The following is a 20,800-nucleotide window of genomic DNA, read 5'->3' on the forward strand; positions in this document are numbered from 1 at the left end:
TTCCTTGATTTCCCAAAAATTGTACTAAGAGACTATTCAAACTACCAAAATTAATTAATTAATTAAGTTTTTTCTACAAATTTTCTCTTGTATTCTCTAAACCGGATATTATTCTATCTTGTATTCAATTATTTTTTCATGTGGCATTGAAAAATGTAAGCGAACCGCAATATTTTTCTTGTTTACCTCAATGTTCTAACTCACAAAATCATTGTCAAGGTAAGCGAAAACGACATCAAATTGACAACATGCTCGCACGTCTGGTGTAACGTGAGTTGAACAAGTAATTCATGCAATTAAATGCTGCGAAACTATGACGCCATGGCAACGAAAGAGGTTTGAAAAAATGTATTTTACAAACATTCTTAGCCCAAAATAAAACTACAACTTTGATGAAGTTTGAGACTCAACCAGTAAGAATGTGCTAAGTTCGGCAAGGCCCCAGGTTTTGGGGCACCCACCACCATGAATTATGATACAAATCTACACATATGGACTTATTTTAAAAACTTTTGCAAAAATTCAGGCTTCAGGTATCAAGTTATGGACCAATTTGAACCGTACTTGCCTCGGCTATTGGAAGTTGGAACAAAACTTACCTTGAAAATTTTCAGACAAATTGGATGGCAATTGCGGCTTCTAGGGGCAAAAATGCAAATTTTTCATTGAACATTCCATTAAGGAACTGAGGCAAACTTTTCACAAATCAATGAGTGCTGTCCGATTCAATTTTAACCTCAATGATAAGGAGCCTTCTTTTTATAGCTGAGTCCGAACGGCGTGCCTCAGTGCGACACCTCTTTGGGAAGAAGTTTTATCATGGCATATTACCTCATAACGGGGCATACAAAATTTGCCTTAAATCGATGCACTCATCTCCGATATCCGACGTTTTTAATGCTTTGGGTTAGGGGGAGAGTCCATTCTCTATCGGATATCACAACTGTTCTCAACCTATCTCTAAACACTCTTATATTGGGTTGCCCAAAAAGTAATTGCGGATTTTTCATATAGTCGGCGTTGACAAATTTTTTCACAGTTTGTGACTATGTAATTGCATTTTTTCTTCTGTCAGTTATCTGCTGTTGCTTTTAGCTTACTTTAGAAAAAAAGTGTAAAAAAGTATATTTGATTAAAGTTTATTCTAAGTTTTATTAAAAATGCATTTACTTTCTTTTAAAAAATCCGCAATTACTTTTTGGGCAACCCAATATTACCCGATGTCTGGAAGATGGACAAGGGGTAGCGGGATCTCTCTGCACATCTTCCACGCAGTTGTTGTTGTTATAGCCACATTTGCATGTGTAGGTGGCGATCTTCGTCAAGCTCCTGTAGGTGAACAAGCTCGTTCCGATCCAAAGGACCATCGCCTCAGCAACAGATTGGCCATTGGTTATTTAAAGGCGCCAATAACTGGCTTTGCCTTATCGAGCATCATAGGCACTCAGTATCGGTGGAAGAGCCGGTGCCATCCAACCTCTCACTGGGACTTTCCGCCCAATACCGCTGATTGTCCACGACTGCCGTTGCAGCTACTCCGTATGGAGCATTTCACTATCCGCAGCCTGTGAACGCGCCGGGTAGCTCGCAGCCAAGCTTCTTGTAACAGCAATGTACACCACAAAGATTGGGCCTCAATGTTCCAGCCTGTGTGGTGCTCACAACTATCCCATGCCGGGCTTCCAGGCTGTCTGGAAGATGTGCAGAGGGATCCTGTCAGAGTCCTAGAGGGGATCATACAGACCAATCTCCCTTCTCTCAACTGTAGCCAAGACGCTTGAGGGTGCTATTCCTCCCGATCATCGTTGGAGAATTTCGCTCGTTCCGATCCAAAGGACCGATCGCCGCAGGAACAGGTTGGCCATTGGTTATTTAAAGGCGCCAATTATCCGCCCTGTCATATTGAGTATCGAAGGCGCTCAGTATTTGTGCAAGAGCCGGTGCCGCCCGGCCTTCCACAGGGACTTTCCGCTCAATACCGCTGATTGTCGGGGACTGCCGTTGCAGCTAATCCGTATGGAGCTTTGTTGGAACTCCAACAAATAATCAACAAAAGGTCAACTATACCCCAATAACAAACATCTTTCTCCTACATACCATGAACTTCAGCTGACAATAGAAAATATTTACAGGAAAATTCCATTGCGAAATATTTTTTTAACACTCTTGGCCATAACCGCAGAGAAGGTCACAAGAAAATAAAAATTTACAAAAGATCGTTTTGTTGTCTTCTGTAAAGACAGCCCTGCCATTGCTTAAATATTTCAAATCGAAAAACAATTGAAGACAGAAAAAAAGGCTCAAACATAAACACAGTTATGAGAGATATCAAGTGATTTTTGTTAACTCAAAGCCTCTCTTTGGCAAATATTATATTCTGCAACACCACCTGCTTCATTTGAGTTGAGAAATTAATTTCAGATTTCACTCAAAAAACGAGTCATGCTTGCTGGCTTAATTATGACCCACTCGATAATTATGCAATTTTTAAAAAATATTTTTGAGTGAGATATTCCTTTTGCTCTTTCGATGGTTGCTGCTTTTCCATGTTGCTGTTTTTGCTGTTGTTTTTTGTTTATTACCTTTTCATATCATGCATGATGTTAAACATTGCTTGTGTGGCATGTGGAGACTGGAGTCTCATGTCTTGGTCTAAGGCCATAACTGGCCTAGTGACGACAACCAAATTGCAAATGAATTGAACTGTGCGAATTGCCTCATTGCTGTTTTCATGTTTAACTTTTATTTTTGTTTTTAGGTTTTTGTTTTGATTGAAGTTTTCGCTGAATTGGTTTTCGAAGTGATTAAGGAATTGAAAAATATGCGTTGCATTAGCATTTTTCTTGATGCAGTTAGATATTGCATGTGGTGGACACATACATTTTCAATAATTGTGAGCATTAAGCAAGACTTAATAAGAAAGTAAGAGATATGTAGCTCCTTTAAAACCATTTGATTGTCTACAGATAGAGGTAACTTATTGAAAAGCTTGTGCAAGCATATTTGAATTTTGTTGGAAATATGTAAAACTTGCTTTGAAAATACGATTTTTTTAAGTTTTCGACTAACGAAATATTTTTATTTAAAAAATTTCCAAAAAATGTCTTTTAAGCGAAATTTTCGTTCAATTTTCCCCAACGACAAAATTTCTTGTTGTTCTTAACGTACTCTTGTAGTAAAACTTTTATGGTTTTTCTTAATACAAAAAAAAAATCAAGAAGTTTTTTGAATTTATATCAAAACAAAAGACTTAAGACACGAACTTGGTCATTGGGCACGAAAGAAAGATGACATACACTTTTTTTATAGGAACTTATGTCCCATGAAATCACAAGATAGTGTTGTCCTTTGTGTCTCATATTAGTTTAGGCTGATGCTACAGGGCCTACCTATAAGTTGAACCATTCAAATCAAAAGACTTAAGACACATACTTCATAAATATTGAGAGAAACCATGCTTCATTGAACTTTTGAATATTTGATCATTTGAATTTTGAATTTTGAAAATACCATTTTTTTTTTATTTTTCGACTAACGAAATATTTTTATTGAAAAAAATTTCCAAAAAATGTCTTTTAAGCGAAATTTTCGTTCAATTTTCCCCAACGATAAGATTTCTTGTGGTTCTTAATGTACTCTTGTAATAACACTTTTATGGTTTTTCTTAATACAAAAAAAAATCAGGAAGTTTTTTGAATTTATTTCAAAAAAAAAGACTTAAGACACGAACTTGGTCATTGGGCACGAAAGAAAGAAGACATACACTTTTTTATAGGAACGTATGTCCCATGAAATCACAAGATAATGTTGTCCTTTGTGTCTCATATTAGTTTTGCCTGATGCTACAGAGCCTACCTATAAGTTGAACCATTCAAATCAAAAGACTTAAGACACATACTTCATAAATATTTAAGAGAAACCATGATTCATTGAAATTTTGATTGTTAAACCATGGGCACGAAAGAAAGAAGACATACACATTTTTATAGAAACTTATGTCCCATGAAATCACAAGACAATGTTGTCCTTTGTGTCTCATATTAGTTTAGGCTGATGCTACTGGGCCTACCTATAAGTTGAACCACTGAAATCAAAAGACTTAAGACACATACTTTATAAATATTGGGAGAAACCATGTTTCATTGAACTTTTGATTATTTGATCATGTAAAACTTAATGATGGAGTTGGGCACGAAAGAAAGAGGACATACACATTTTTATAGACACTTATGTCCCATGAAATCACAAGACAATGTTGTCCTTTGTGTCTCGTATTAGTTTTGTTTGATGCTACAGAGTCTACCTATAAGTTGAACCATCCATGAAATCAAAAGACTTAAGACACATACTTCATAAATATTGAAAGAAACCATGTTAATACTGGAGTTGGGCACATTTTTATAGAAACTTATGTCCCATGAAATTACAAAATAATGTTGCCCTTTGTGTCTCGTATTAATTTTGCCTGATGCTACAGAGTCTACCTATAGGTTGAACCATTTAAATCAAAAGACTTAAGACACATACTTCATAAATATTTGAGAGAAACCATGTTTCATTGAACTTTTGATTGTTTGACCATGTAAAACTTAATACTGGAGTTGTTCTTCGACAATATATTCAAAAATTTTCCTCTGAATTATTTTTTTAATTATTTTTTTTATTTAACGACAATATTGACAAAAAAAAATTTTTCCTCAAACAAAATATTCAAAAAGTTTTCTCTAAAGACGCATCTTATATATAAAAATCAATTTGTGTTTGTTTGTAGGTTTGTTTGTATGTTTGTGTGTTCCTTATAGACTCAGAAACGGCTGAAACGATTTTCTTGAAATTTTCACAAATGGTGCATAATGACCCCGTGATGAAAATAGGGTACTACATTTTTTGATATCTGAAGGGGGGGCGGACCCTCCCCCTTACCCGAATTATCAGAAACGCCAGATCTCGGAGATGGGTGGTGCGATTTAAGCGAAATTTTGTGTGCTCTCATATAGTACCCTGAAAATAAAAATTTGGTATCCAAAATTCGGATGGGGTACATAGAGGGGCCGCCCCACCCTTAAACCTACCAAACATATATTTAAACCATTTTTTGATATCTGAAGGGGGGGCGGACCCTCCCCCTTACCCTAATTATCAGAAACGCCAGATCGCGGAGATGGGTGGTGCGATTTAAGCAAAATTTTGTGTGCTCTCATATAGTACCCTGAAAATAAAAATTTGGTATCCAAAATTCGGATGGGGTACCTAGGGGGGCTGCCCCACCCTAAAACCTACCAAACATTAATTTAAACCAATCACGATAATATGGGACTCAAAAGAAAGGTATTTAGGATAAGAAAACTTATCTGACATCCAATTGTCGGACTAAGTGTTTGGGGGACCACCTCAACCCCCAAAACACCCCTAAATCGGACATATTTACCGACCATGGCAATATGGGACTCAAATGAAAGGTATTTGCGAGAATAATACGAATCTGATATTCAAATGTGGGACCAAGTTCCTGGGGGTCCACCCCTTCCCGAAAACACCTCCCAAACTGGACTTTTTTACTGACCATGGGAATATGGGGCTTGAATAAAACGTATTGGAATGTATAATACGAATCTGTTATCCAAATATGGGACCAAGTGTTTGGGGGGCCGCCTCTCACCAAAAACATCCCCCCAAGGGGACAAATTTACGACCATAGCAATATGGGACTCAAATGATAGGTCTTTGGGAGTAAAGCACGAATTTGATATCAATATTCGGGAAAAGTGTCTATGGGGCCACCACACCCCCACAACACCACCCAAATAGTAAGCATTTGCTGACCATTGCAATATGAGGCTCAAATTAGAGGGTTTTTAAAGTGGAACACGAATCCGATATATATTTTCAAGGCCATCTCACTGAGCGGCCGCCCATCCCCTCAAAACACCCCTCAAGCCGGTCGTGTTTGCCGACTATGGAAATATGAGTCTCAAAAGGTATGGGGGAATAGACCACGTATCTGATTTCAACATTTGGGGCTAACTGTCTAGCGGAAGTCCCAGCACCATAAAAACTCTAGCGGAAGTCCCACCACCATAAAAACCCCCAAATAGGATGTATTTGCTCACCAAGACAATTTGGGTCTTAAAGAGAGTGGAACCGAACATATTTGCCGACTTTTGCAATAAGGAGTTTAAATGAGATTAGAAAACGAATTTGATATCGAATTTTGATGGCAATGGCAATATGGGGTAAAGATATATGATATATAAATATATGAGAATAGAGCACGTTGCTGATATATTTTCCGGGCTTAGTGTTTGCGGGGACCACCCCAATTCCCAAAACACCCATATATCGGGCATATTTACCGACCATGTCAATGTGGAGCTTAAATGACAGGTATTGGGGGGTAGAGCAAGAATTGATATCCATTTTCGGGACCAATTTTCTGGGGGTCTACCCCTTTCCCAAAATACCCCACAAACAGAACTTTTTTACTGACCATCGCAATATGGGGCTCAAATAAAGGTATTTGGGAGTAGAATACGTATTTGATATTGAAATGTAGGACCATGTTTTTTGGGGCATCACCCCTTTCCCAAACACCCCCAAAGGGAAAACATTTTTCGACCATGCCAATATGTGGCTCAAATGAAAGATATTTGAGATTAGAAAACGAATTTGATAGCCAATTTTGGGGCCATGTGTTTGGGGGACGCCCCATCCTGTAAACTCCTCTAAAGCCAATGGCAATATGAGGTTTAAATAAATGGTATTTGAGAGAAGAGCACGATGCTGATATTTTTCAGGGCCAAGTATCTGGGGGACCACCTCTCCCCCGAAAACACCACTAAATCAGACATCATGAGAATATCGGGCTGAAATGATGTATTTTAAGTACACATTACATCCAAACTTAAATTCGTAGACCAATAAAGACCATATGGATGGTTCAGATAAAGGCACTTATATTGTTAAACTGTTCGTCAAGTTAGCATGGTATTTGACTAAAAGATCTTAAATTGTCGAAAATAATATTCCAAGGAATCTTTGGTTCCATATAAAGTAAAAGAAGGCGCATCGGAGCGGGCCCGGGTCAGCTAGTTTTCTATAAAATTTCCCTAAAGACAAAATGTCAATGAAATGCTCTCCAAAGATAAGGTTTTCAGCAATTTACTCTAAAATCAAAATTTCCTTAAAATTTGCTACAAATACAAAATTTTTAAAAAATTTTCAAAAAATTCTCATTTTTATTATTTATTATGTATTTTTAAACCAAATAAATTTCATTAACCTTAAAACTTAAACAATTGCTGGCATATCATTTACCTTTTAATTTGCCCTACCTAAAAAAATTCGTAATTACAGCAGATGTGCTTAATTAAAATGTCATATGATCATTGTATTGAGGTCAAGCATTACAAATGTAGCCTGATTTCGAAGAAAATTAAACATTTAAGAGCCTCGACGCATGTCTGCCTAGGTTTTGTTTTTTTCTTTCTTACTTATTCATAACAACTCCACACTTTAGGCAAACAAACGGCTTCAGTGAATCGCAAAAACGGTACCGCATTTTTTCAACTTTAACTGCAGCATCATCACTTGAAAACACACCAAACGAAAAAAAAACCCCCCTGAAGGTCGTCTGTAATAAAGTGATAATACAAGAAACTTCACTGGCACCAACTCTAGCCCTACATGAGTCTTACAGTGGACAAAAATAATTGCCATTTTAAGGTATGTCATGATAATGCTCACGTCTACCACACTTAGCAACAGACATAGGCCACTGAGGTGTTTTTAAGGGGAACTGCCCAAGAGAAACGCTGATAAACATAAAAGGCTGCTGGTATTATGAAATCATCTGGTTATGAGTAGACTATTTAAGGCATTCTCAAAGCTTAGACTAAACAAAAGTAAAACTTAAAAAGGAAAATTAAACATAAAAATTGACATTGAACTATAAAGCCAAAAAGTAAAAAACAAAAAAAAAAAAATGGTGAAAAATTATAAAATGAGTGCTAAAAGTTAACTAAATAAAAAGTTCAACAACACACACTCCAAATAGATTTATGACGTATGTTATGACCCATCGAAAAGGTTAATAAACTGTTTGTAATGAAACCTATAAGGTCTCTAAGATAAAACAAAGCAATATGCCATAATGGCAATAATAATAACTCTTGAAAGTTGTTTTATTTTTAATCATGTCAAGCTTGAATGCATTGCAAACCGAAAGACTCAAGACACAAACTTGCCCGTTGAGCATGAAATAAAGAAGACTCAAGAAAAAACAAAAAACAAAAAATAATACGGAAACCCCTGTAAGATAAAACCGCAAGACAATGGTGTCAATTGTAAGTTTAATCTGCAAGTAACGAGGCTATAGAACCTGTGCATCACCATATAGGCACATAAAACAAAAGACTTAAGACACATACAGCTGGGTGACAATTGCTGCTTTTATAAGATCCTAAGAAAGTGTTGATAAAACAAAAGACTTAGGCTACAAACCTGATTTTTTCTGTAATTGTTTATAACAGTGGGGGCAATTTCACATTTTATGGCACAGTATTTATAAAAATTTTTTATAAATATTTTCTCTAAATAAAAAATAAAAAAAAAAAATGAAATTAAATTTTTAAAAAGTTAGGCGACACCAAAAGCCTACAGACCTATAAGCCTTCTTTGCTGTCATTGGTTAGAACTGAAGTCTCAGTCATTGTGTCCCTCATGACAGGTCACTGTCTAATCGGAAAACATGCTGACAGACTGAAGGTTGCCAGGAACGATTTTAGCAGAAGCTGTAAGGACATCAAAGAAGAAGAGACTATAGAACACCTTCTGTGTGTGTGTGTGTCCCTCACTAGCAGTTAGAAGGAGTTCCACTTTAGGTTCTCATTTCTTTGAGAACCTCTCTGATTTGGCGGATGTGAACATTCGCAAGTTTTTGGGCTTTTTAAAGCGATCTGGATGGTTTAACGGTAGGAACTAGTTTGCCCAAAAAGTAATTGCGGATTTTTCATATAATCGGCTTTGACAAATTTTTTCACAGCTTGTGACTCTGTAATTGCATTCTTTCTTCTGTCAGTTATCAGCTGTTACTTTTAGCTTGCTTTTGAAAAAAAAAAGTGTAAAAAAAGTATATTTGATTAAAGTTCATTCTAAGTTTTATTAAAAATGCATTTACTTTCTTTTAAAAAATCCGCAATTTCTTTTTGGGCAACCCAATAGAAGGCATCTTCTGTTCCTGTGGTATTAAAATGGACGAAAACTTCTAAGTGAGTCTGACAGCAGACTGCCACTTAAACCTAACCTAACCTACGTCATTTCTACTCAACACCATGGAACGCATTATAGATACCATGATTAAGTGTAGGACATCCAGCGAACTGCTTAGATACAAACCGCAGGCCTATGTCAAGGGAAGGTTGGTGGAGACTGTCCTGCACGAGGTTATGCATATAATAGAAGAATCCTTCGATGCCAAGTTGTACACATTGGCGGTTTGCATTGACATCGAGGGGGCGTTTAATAATGTGCAGACCGACACATTGATAGGATCCTTAGACCAATACCGAGTCCTCAGAGACTGAATAAACCATATGCTAAGGAATAGGTAGATAAATTGCCAGTCCCATGACATAAATATGAGGGAGAAAGTGGCACAGGTCACGCCACAGGAGGTATTTTATCGCCACTCCTTTGGGTGACCACCATAAATGACCTAAGACGGATGCTGACTGAGGAGGGATTTGAACCCGTCTGCTATGCAGATGATGTTATAATACTTCTAAGGGGTAAGGATCCGAACCAGATATGCAGAAACGCCAAAAGGGCATTGCATATGGCATATGACTGGGCTAGACCCAGAGGTCTAAATTGTGTGTCCCATAAGCGAGAAAGTGGCACAAGGCACGCCAGAGGGGGCATTTTATCGCCACTCCGATGGGTGACCACCATAAATTACCTATTACGGATGCTGACTGAGGAGGGATTTGAACTCGTCTGCTATGCAGATGATGTTATAATACTTCTAAGGGGTAAGGATCTGAACCAGCTATCCAGAAGGACCCAAAGGGGCTTGCGTATGGCATATGACTGGGCTAGACCCGGGGGTCTCAATGTTAACCCAGAGAAGACTGAAATATGCCTGTTCACGAGGAAGACCAATTTAACGCACCACGTTTTCTGAACAAAACGATTTCGATATCTGACAAGTTTAAATAGTTGGAATGATCTCGAATAGGAAGCTTAATTGGAAGTGTCACATTCAGGAGTGAACTGAGAAATTTCATAGATGTCGGGCACTATGTAGCCGTTCTGTTGGCTCGAAATGGGGCCTGAATCCGAGGATAGTCCAATGGCTCTACAGAAGCGTTATTAGACCAATACTTACTTACGCCTCAGTAGTTTGGTGGACTTCTATGGAGAAAAAGTGCAACGTTAGGACCATAAAACAGGTTCAGAGAACACGTAGTCCTGGCATAGGCGGAGCGATGAAGACCACGCCCACTAGGGTACAGGGAACTATTCCAGATATCCGACCCATTGACATACCGATTAAATGAAAGACAGCCACGAGACTTAAGGCGATGGGAGAATGGATTGAGTTTGGGAGCAGCTCATAATATTGCGGTATAATTGAAGAGACAGTAGGAAATCTGGAAGGAGTGGAAGAGAGTTCCGATCGGATACCTGAGACAACACTTGAGGTCGAGTGCGAAGCACAGCTGCCAGGGGCACTATCTTGGACTGACGCAGCCCTAGTGTTGCCGTCTGGAAGATCATGTTACACGAATGAATCAAAGCTGGAGGATAGAGTGGACCTGGGGGTCTACATGCAGAACCCAAGGACTGAGATCTGTTTTCGACTGCCTGACCACGATACGGTACTGCAGGACGTGATCCGGGCAATCACGAATTGCGTGAAGTTGTGTGGTGCTAACGCGAGGACGTCGAGTATGAACCTCTTTACGGACAATAAAATGGCCATAAGGGCAATAACAACCAAGACGGTAAGGTCACCAATAGTCTTGCCGTGTAAGAAGGAGATTAACGCCTTCTCTGAGGATGGTACAATCCGCATCGTTTGGGTTCCGGGCCATAACGGAGTAAGGGGGAATGAAAGGGCAGACTATTTGGTGGTGAAGGCCAGAGATCTGCCGTTGATAAACTTGGTTAACTCAAAGTCTTTCGGGAGGACGCAGTCCGAAGTAAAGGCGTGGGCGACAAACGCGCATGTAACACTGTGGAACAGCGAAACAGTCGGTAGGAAGGCGAAAATCCTATGGCGATCCATAGGATATCCGGATAGTGAGAGGACGAGGCTATTACTGAAGAAGGAGGTCAGTATAGCTTTGGTGTCATAACGGGACACATAGGACTACGAGCTCTCTCGTGTAAAATCGGTGCGGAAAGTGATAGCATCTGTATGGCATGTGGGGAAGTTGATTAGACGTTAGAGCATTTCCTATGTCATTGTTCGGCTATCGCGGCTAACAGAAACCGGTAGTTTGGTGGGGACACCGTACCAGACACGAACAAACTTAGGGGGAGTGGTATGGAAAACAATTAAAAATTTGTTTTGTTTTAAAATTTTCTTTTTCGAGGTTACTTTTAAGTTTTTAGAGCGCACAATAAGCCGATTACTGGCTTACCGATTCTTGGATATTGGGTATAAACAAGCAACGGGTCCCTTTTATGTTTTAGAAAATCGAGATAAAATTTGAAAATAAAATCTCAAAAATTCGAAAAAAAAAATCTGACTAAGAAAAATCTCTTCAGCCAAAATTTTTGATACCTCTGAAGAAAAAATTTTTAAAATTTTTTCTCCAAATACAAAAATCTAAAAATGTGCCGATATTGAGTATAAAAAAGCAACAAGACCCTTTTGTAAAGGGAGATTTTTTAGCTATTATCCTTTTGGCAACACTGGTTTAAACAGCTCACCCACGTTTTGTGTTTTCTTTCACTGTCAAACATTTTCAGCTCCTAAAAAATCATCTTTTATTTATGTCATGGGACCCGCAATTTATCCAGCTGTTCCATCGCTCACTTTTGCCGTCATTCCGCTATCCTTAGCTCTTGATTCGGCTGCATTGACACTGACGCTGTTTGTATCTGTATAGGAAACACCACCTTTACTTAAAGGCTGGGGATGAACTTTGCTTCCTTCTGGTTTATTTGTCTCTTCCTCACTTGTAAGTCTGACGACTGATTATGCGCTTGAAGCATTACTCTCGTCTACCGGTGACAAGGCACCCACACCTATAGGAGGGGAGGCCAACAGGCTATGGTCTGATGCTACCACTGCAGCTGTTCTTGGAGTCCATTTTGAGCCTACTGCCGAAAGGCTTTAACATTTCTCGTAATAGGTACCTATTCCGAGATGGGAATTTTTTTCTTCGAGGAGCGAAATAAGAACATGTCTGCTAAAGTCAACGGTTCGTATTTTTAATACAAAATTTCCAAGATTTTCAGTAAACGCAAAATTTCTAACAAATTCCTAGAAATTTTCTCTCAACATAAAATTTCCCAGACATTTTCTCTAAAGACAAACTTTTCTTGGAATTGACTTTTAAGATAATTTTTCTTGGAAATTTCTCAAACAACAAAATTCGTAAAACATTTTAAAAAATAAAAATATTTAAATAAATTGTTGTCTTTAAAAAAGTGTTAAACAATTTTTTTCCAAAAACAAAAAATCGCTAAAAACAGGCGGGAGGTTAGAGAGCAGCACTACGTCACTAATGATAGCATTAGACACTCTAGAAATATTGGCCAAAGGTGATGAACTTCACCTGTTGTCTGGCAATTTATTTTCAATAATCATTTAAATCCTCCATTTTCTGTTGATTTTCATGCGTATGGTCATTAGCTCGACTTATTGCTCTTTAATAGAAATATCATAAAAAAATTCATAAAAATTTAAAAAATTAATTTTTTGTTGTTTTTACTATTTTTTAAAATTTTTTTAACTTCGACGTCCAAATGCGAATCTCCTTTCCGCCCATTTACACACAACTTTCTGGTTACTCATTAAAAAATTCTTAATAGCAATACTAGGCTATGACCAATAAGGCGGTGAGAATAGCCAACAGCAGAAAAATGTATGATTAGAAATGTACAACATGCCAAGGAAGAGACTAAAACCATGATGTGCAAGTGGAAATGCTACAATACCGCGCTATGGCAAAGTATCTGTTTAAAACAAAAGACTTAAGACACAAACTTGTTGGAAACCAACATAATTGCTGCAACATGAATGCGCCGCAAAGCCAAAAGCAAACTGAAACACAAGAATTATTAAGAAACACAGATTTCCAGTGGCGACCTAACTAACTGGAGAAAGCCTACTCCAGGAAAAATTATGTTTATCAGACTTTCTAGGAAATAAATATGAGCAAAAGGCGGTCATTTTATTGAACATGGGAAAAGCTTTAAATCTCTACTTTAATTATAAAGCCATGAAAAACAAACATTAAGGGAGAGACCTCAATATTTGCTCTATTATGTGGCGCCTGAAGTTTAAGTTGGTGATGGATTTAAAAAAAAATCAAAAATGCATTAAATTTGGCTATGGGAAATGTAAAAAAAAAAACAAAACAAAAAAAATTGAAAAAAAGTTTTTTTATAGCATGTTTTTTATAGTTTCTTACAACCTGTCATAATATTTCAAAAACTGTCTTGTTTAGCCTACAACAAATATTTAAAAAAAAAAAACGTCATTTATATTGCCTATGTTTAATACAAACCACCAACAATGATTAATTGGGTTGGCTTTGGGTAAAATCCCACTACATCATCTTAACCAAGATTGAGTCAACTTTGGTATACATTTTCAAAACTATGAGACAAATCTGACGCATAGACCCAAACAGAAATTTATTTATGTTTAGTTTATTATATTATTATTATTATTATTTTTTTTTTTTTTTGATGTTGTTCATCTGACCCTGCATGATATTGATTGGTGCGTGAGTATTGGCAAAAACAAAAGACTTAAGACACAAAGCATAACAAACAACCATAAACCATGAAATAATCTCATCAATGCTACCTATGCATCAAAAATCGTTTTAATGAAAAGGCTTTGCCCAAAAACTCCCTTGCCATTATGAACAAAAAAATCAGCAATTAGTATGACTTATTAAGCGATTGTTTTTAAATATTTTATGCATATCTTTGCTTTGCCCGAAACTATTTTAAATGTCATTTAACACTTTTGCTGGCAGCTACTGTTTTTTCTTTATGGGGTGTTTTCGTTTGTTCCTCCCAATTCCATACAAGATGCAAATGAATTGCAAATTATTTTGCTTACAATATCTGATATTTATTTGTTTATAATATCTTACATTACCTTAAGTCGTGTGTTTTTTTTTGATATTTATTTAAATTTGAAAAAATTCAGATGATATGTTTGGTGGGTTGGCCCACCAAAGGTGAGTTCACTCGAAGGCCAGTCTGGCCCATTGTGGTAGAAAGAAAGGGAAGAGAAAGAAGATGTGAGATCTCGGATTAGAGACTTACACGAATAAAAGAGAAACAGAAGAAATGTAGAACCCGAGGGGAGGGTGAAGAAACGCCCATCCCCACGCAAGCACGGATGTACCTACGCCAGAGCTTATGGCACCCCCGTGGGAAACATTCTGATCCTTCAACAAATCTCAGAAGATCTACTAGAGGTACGTTTGCAAGTTGACCCAGATCACAGAAGAAACAGCTCCACAGAAAGGAGAGCCTACGTCACTGCAGACCCGGACAGGAACACACCAAGTGCTCAATAGTCTCCTCCTTATCCTCATTGAGGCAACTTCTACTTCCCATGCGCGCCGCCATGCGGCCTGTGTCACAGTATCCGGTTATGACCCCTGTCAAGGTACACATCGACCTCTTAACGAACGCCAGCAACTCCCTCATTCTCCTCCGTTTGATGGCTGCAGACCCGGACAGGAACACAGTAAGTGCTCAATAGTCTCCTCCTCATCCTCATCGAGGCAACTCCTACTCCCCATGCGTACCGCCATGCGGCCTATATCACAGAGTGCGGTTATGACCCCTGTTAAGGGGGGCAACTCCCTCATCCTCCTCTGTTCGATGACTGATCACCCTGTCAAGGTACACATCGACCTCTTAACGAACGCCAGCAACTCCTTCATCCTCCTCCGTTTGATGGCTGACCATAGCGCCTATGTCACTGCAGACCCAGACAGGAACACAGCATGTGCTCAATAGTCTCCTCCTTATCCTCATCGAGGCAACTCTTACTCCCCATGCGCACCGCCATGCGGCCTATGTCACAGAGTGCGATTGTGACCCCTGTTAAGGGGGGCCACTCCCTCATCCTCCTCCGTTCGATGACTGATCACCCTGTCAAGGTACACATCGACCTCTTAACGAACGCCAGCAACTCCCTCATCCTCCTCTGTTTGATGGCTGACCACAGCGCCTACGTCACTGCAGACCCGGACAGGAACACAGCAAGTGCTTAATAGTCTCCTCCTTATCCTCATCGAGGCAACTCCTACTCCTCATGCGCACCGCCATGCGGCCTATGTCACAGAGTGCGGTTATGACCCCTGTTAAGGGGGGAAACTCCCTCATCCTCCTCTGTTCGATGACTGATCACCCTGTCAAGGTACACATCGACCTCTTAACGAACGCCAGCAACTCCTTCATCCTCCTCCGTTTGATGGCTGACCATAGCGCCTATGTCACTGCAGACCCAGACAGGAACACAGCATGTGCTCAATAGTCTCCTCCTTATCCTCATCGAGGCAACTCTTACTCCCCATGCGCACCGCCATGCGGCCTATGTCACAGTATCCGGTTATGACCCCTGTTAAGGGGGCAACTTCCTCATCCTCCTCCGTTCGATGACTGATCATAGCACCTTCGCAGTCCAGCAACTATCCACCGAGTCCCACCACGCCAGCCACGCCACCAACGCCACTGGGTTCAGTAGCTCGACAAAATGGCGTAGGCAAGACCTGGTGACTGGTTTGCCCGGCGCAGACGCACCCTTCCTGGCGCACTCGATCACCCTCTCATTTCCTGGAATCCCCTAATGCCCAGGAACCCATGTCATCGTCACATCTTGGACCCGGAGCTATCCAGAAACTCCAAACAATCCGCAACTCATCTCGACTTTACCATCCTCGATTCCAAAGCCTTGAGCAAGACCGGTGACTCGTCCGCCCTCTCATTTCCTGGAATCTCCTCATGCCCAGGAGCTATCCAGAAACTTCAAACAATCCGCAACTCATCTCGACCTTACCATCCTCGACCCCAAAGCCTTAAGCAAGACCGGTGACTTGTCCGCCCTCTCATTTCCTGGAATCCCCTCATGCTCAGAAACCCATGTCATCGTCACATCTTGGGCCTGGAGCTATCCAGAAACTCCAAACAATCCGCAACTCATCTCGACCTTACCATCCTCGACCCCAAAGCCTTGAGCATGACCGGTGACTCGTCCGCCCTCTTATTTCCTGGAATCTCCTCATGCCCAGGAGCTATCCAGAAACTTCAAACAATCCGCAACTCATCTCGACCTTACCATCCTCGACCCCAAAGCATTGAGCAAGACCGGTGACTTGTCCGCCCTCTCATTTCCTGGAATCTCCTCATGCCCATGGAATCTCCTCAACCATGTCATCGTCACATCTTGGGCCCGGAGCTATCCAGAAACTCCAAACAATTCGCAACTCATCTCGACCTTACCATCCTCGACCCCAAGGCCTTGAGCAAGACCGGTGACTCGTCCGCCCTCTCATTTCCTGTAATCTCCTCATGCCCAGGAGCTATCCAGAAACTCCAAACAATCCGCAACTCATCTCGACCTAACCATCTTCGACCCCAAGGCCTAAAGCTCCGCCATACTGCCCAAATTAATTCCAAGTTTTAAGGGTGGTTAATCTCTTATCAGAATTTTCCTTGCGGCCATTGCAATGGCACAGACCCCAGTCTCGTACACTCGTCCGGCAGTCGCAGAGACATACGGATATTGAGTGCGTCAAAGTAGATCCCCAATCCAGTCCATGACTCCATCTGGGAGCCATCGGTGCAGATCGAGGTCTCATCTTCCTAAAGTACAGTATTCGCTCTCCATGCATCTCCCCAGAAAAACGAATAGTGAATGCCCTCACTTCAGTCGGCGCTGGTGCCAGGTAGTCGGAGATCCTCTTCAGTCTACCCTTTGCATCCATAACACCCAGAATCGAACTGTGGCCGCAACCATTCTCCTTCAGCATGCCGAAATCCCTCGTATAATCTTTTCCAGCAGTATTTGATTTGAGGGATTGGAAGTGGTATGGCTCAAAGGGTGGTGGTTGGTTGAGGCGGTGCTATAGACCCCCTGAAATGTGGTCCCGAAAGTGGGTATCAATTTCATGCTCTACTCCTAAATACCTTTCATTTGAGCCCCGTATTGTAATGGTCGGTAAATATATCCCATTTAAGGGATTTTGGGAAGTGGGGTGGTCCCCCAGACACTTAACCCTGAGAAACTATCAACGTCGTGCTCTAACATCTCAAATATCATATTGCCATTGGTTTATGGGATGAGGCGTCTCCCAAACTCTTGACCCCAAAATTGAATATCAAATTCGCCATGGCCGTTGAATTTTTTCTCTTTGAGGGGTGTTTTGGGAGATGAGCGGTGCCTCAAATACTTGATCCCGTATTTGGATATCATATTCGTATTCTACTCCCAAATTCCTGTTATTTCAGCTCCATATTGTCATGGCCAGTAAATAAGTCCTGTTTGGAGGGTGGCCCTAAAAACTATCAACATGGTGCTCCACTCCCTTTCAGCCCCAAATTGCCATTGTGAGCAAATACATCCTCTTTGGGGATTATAATGGGCGTGGGACGTCCCCTAGATAATTGGTCCCGAATATTGATATCAGATTCACACTCTTCTCCCAAATATCTTTGAGTTCCATATTTCTGTAGTCGGCAAACTTGTCCGGTTTGGGAGGGTATTTTGGGGGATGCGAAGGCCACTTAGTGACCTCAGATTCGTGTAGAACTAATTTTAGTTCAGCCCCATATTGCTATGGTCGGTAAATTTGTCCTCCTTATCTTTTTTCGGGGAGCGGCGGCCTCATAGATACTTTTTCTTGAATTTTGATATCAGGTTCTTTCTTTGGAGCTCCATATAGCTATGGTTGGTAAATTTGTACCCTTTGGGGGGTGTTTTTTGGGGTAGGGGCGCCTTCCATACACTTGGTTCTACATTTGGATATCAGATTCGTATTCTACTCTCGAATACCTTTTATTTGAGCCCCATATTGCGATGGTCAGTAAATAAGTCCTGTTTGGGGGGTATTGTGGGGAAGGGGAAGACCCCCCGAGACTTGGTCCCACATTTGGATATCAGATTCATATTCTACTTGTAAATACTCTTCATTTGAGTCCCATATTGCCATGGTCGATATTGCATATGTCCGATTTAGAGGTGTTTTGAGGGGTTAGGGAGGTCCCCCTAACACTTGGTCCGACAATTGGATATCAGATACGTTTTTTTATCCTAAATACCTTTCATTTGAGTCCCATATTTTACTTGGTCCGACAATTGGATATCAGAAACGTTTTCTTATCCTAAATACCTTTCATTTGAGTCCCATATTGTCGTGATTGGTCTAAATATATATTTGGTAGGTTTGTGGGGGGGGGGGGGTCTCCCCCCTAGGTACCCCATCCGAAATTTATATACTAAATTTTTGTTTTTAGGTTACTATAAGACGGCATACAAAATTTCGATACCCATCTCCAAGATCTGGCGTTTTTGAAAAAAAAGTTAAGGGGGAGAGTCCGCCCCCCCTTCAGATATCAAAGAATGAAGTACCCTATTTTTACCACGGGATCATTATGCACCAACAAATAAACACAAAATAATTTTTATATATAAGATAATCACTTTTCTGTTTCTTTTGTTGTTTTTTTCCATATCTACACAATCTCCAAAAATTTACTGGATTTTTTTTGCGTAAAAACCAAATTTCCCGGCTTTTTTTCCACTAACCGAACTTCAATGTTTAGGTAAAAATTTTGAAAAAATTTTGAAAAAATTTTCTCCACACACAAAGTCGAATGAATTTGAAGAACATAGTTTTTTGTTTCCACCTATCCTATTTTACAAAGACCCACCACCCAGTACTTATGTTTCCCCATCCAGCCCCTTACCTATATTTCCAATCCATTTTGCTTTTATGCAAATACAACGATAATAGCGGCACATCCGATATTTCCGTTTCATGACCACCAGCCTCCAATAGTAATATCTTCCAATGAGGTATTTCCGAGAGACGCGAAGCCAAAACCGAGCCCGCCGAACCGCCACCTATGATTATAAAATCATAGACCCGATCAACTTCTTTAACATTAAACGGACGATTTTCGGGATCGAACAAATCGTAGTTGTAATAGGCAATGGCGGCTATCAGAAAGGGTATAATGGCCAATTTGCCCACACCTATAATGGCGGTGGCTACCTTCACGGCTCCCGCTATAGCCAGGCTAAGTTTGGAGGCACCAATGGCAGCTACACCGGCTGAGGCAGCCACCGTGGAGGCAGAGCTGGCTTTGAAAAGTAAACCGGCCACCGAAGAGGCAGCGGCACCTATGGCAGGAACCACCACCATAGTTTTTTTTTTGTTTATTAAAAAAGGGTTGAATAATTTTTTTGAGAGACACTTTTTTTGTAACTTTGCCAAATTTAAATCTCATAAATTTTCACTTTTTCTTGGTAAATATTTTTATTTTCTTTGCAAAATTTCATCACGTTTCAAAATTATGGGATTTTTTCCTTTTTCCTTTATTTTCTTGTTGATTTTTTGAGCAATTACACTGTTCGCTTAGCTTCCATTGTGGCCCAGCACTGCAATGAACACTTCATGGTGTATCTCATTCAAAATAGCACACAAGAAAACCGAAAATGTATACAAAAGCTTTTTTTTTCAAGACAGTTTTTTTTTAAGAGTTTGCTTTAAAGCGTTTTTCGAAAGGCATCGCAGGCCTGGCTTGTGTGTTGAAAAGAAGTAGGCATGCGCAAAGTCTACCGCCGCGCATTGAAGTTTGTCGACAACTGAGTGGGATTTTGTTGGACTGTCGTTGATTTTCAGTAAATTGGCTCAAAACTCTTGTGGCGGCACTCCAGTCTCAATTATGGTTAAAATGGTGTGACTGAACATCGCCACAATAGACTTGGCCAGGCTGTCAGCCAAGTTCCCCCCCCCCCCCCCCCACCATCCCCCCTCGGATCGAACGAACGACTGCAACTGTAAAAGAGTCTCTGTTTGTCTTTTCTGGCCATGTAAGGCCAAACACTCACTGAGGCACATGTGCATGGCTATGACGAAGACTTTGGCTATGACTATAACGGCAGCGATATGGCAGCGGCAACTTGCAATAGATCTCGGTCTTTTTAGCTTGGAGTGCTACATCTCCTTTGGGCTTATTTTATTGACATATTTTTTGAGTTTATTTGCTTGTAATGTTGCAGCTGATTGTCCATGGATGAATTAATCGAAAACATCTCATGTCTTTGAAATTCACCCATTTCCTTGAGAGAGAGGGATTTTCCCCTCGCCAGCCATGAGTTTGATTTTCTAATTATTTGTTGCATCAGTATTTACGCCACTACTTACGTGCGAATTTTAACGTCTGTTTGGTTTTTGAGTTTTATGCCAGTGCCCTCATCTGTTGTTATAAAAATGTTGTCATCAAGTTTGCATTTCTGGTATTGTGGCAGCATAAATGATCGTTTACAATTGTCAAATAATAGAACAATAAATGGAGAAACTTTTGCAAA

The 20,800-nt window shown here is 40.0% G+C and overlaps 1 protein-coding gene across 1 annotated transcript in view; it reads right to left on the reverse strand.

Annotated features, from left to right (window-relative positions):
* The window catches only part of LOC131996732 (glucose dehydrogenase [FAD, quinone]), a 48,752-nt gene extending 29,121 nt beyond the window's left edge, over positions 1-19,631 (reverse strand). Inside the window, exon 1 of the mRNA XM_059366561.1 lies at positions 19,174-19,631. Within this exon, the coding sequence (XP_059222544.1) occupies positions 19,174-19,631 (458 nt within the window). The remainder of the gene's footprint in view (positions 1-19,173) is intronic.
* Between the last annotated feature and the right edge of the window lie 1,169 nt (positions 19,632-20,800).

This window comes from Stomoxys calcitrans, chromosome 4 (assembly GCF_963082655.1).
Source record: "Stomoxys calcitrans chromosome 4, idStoCalc2.1, whole genome shotgun sequence".
In the NCBI taxonomy this organism is placed as follows: domain Eukaryota; kingdom Metazoa; phylum Arthropoda; class Insecta; order Diptera; family Muscidae; genus Stomoxys; species Stomoxys calcitrans.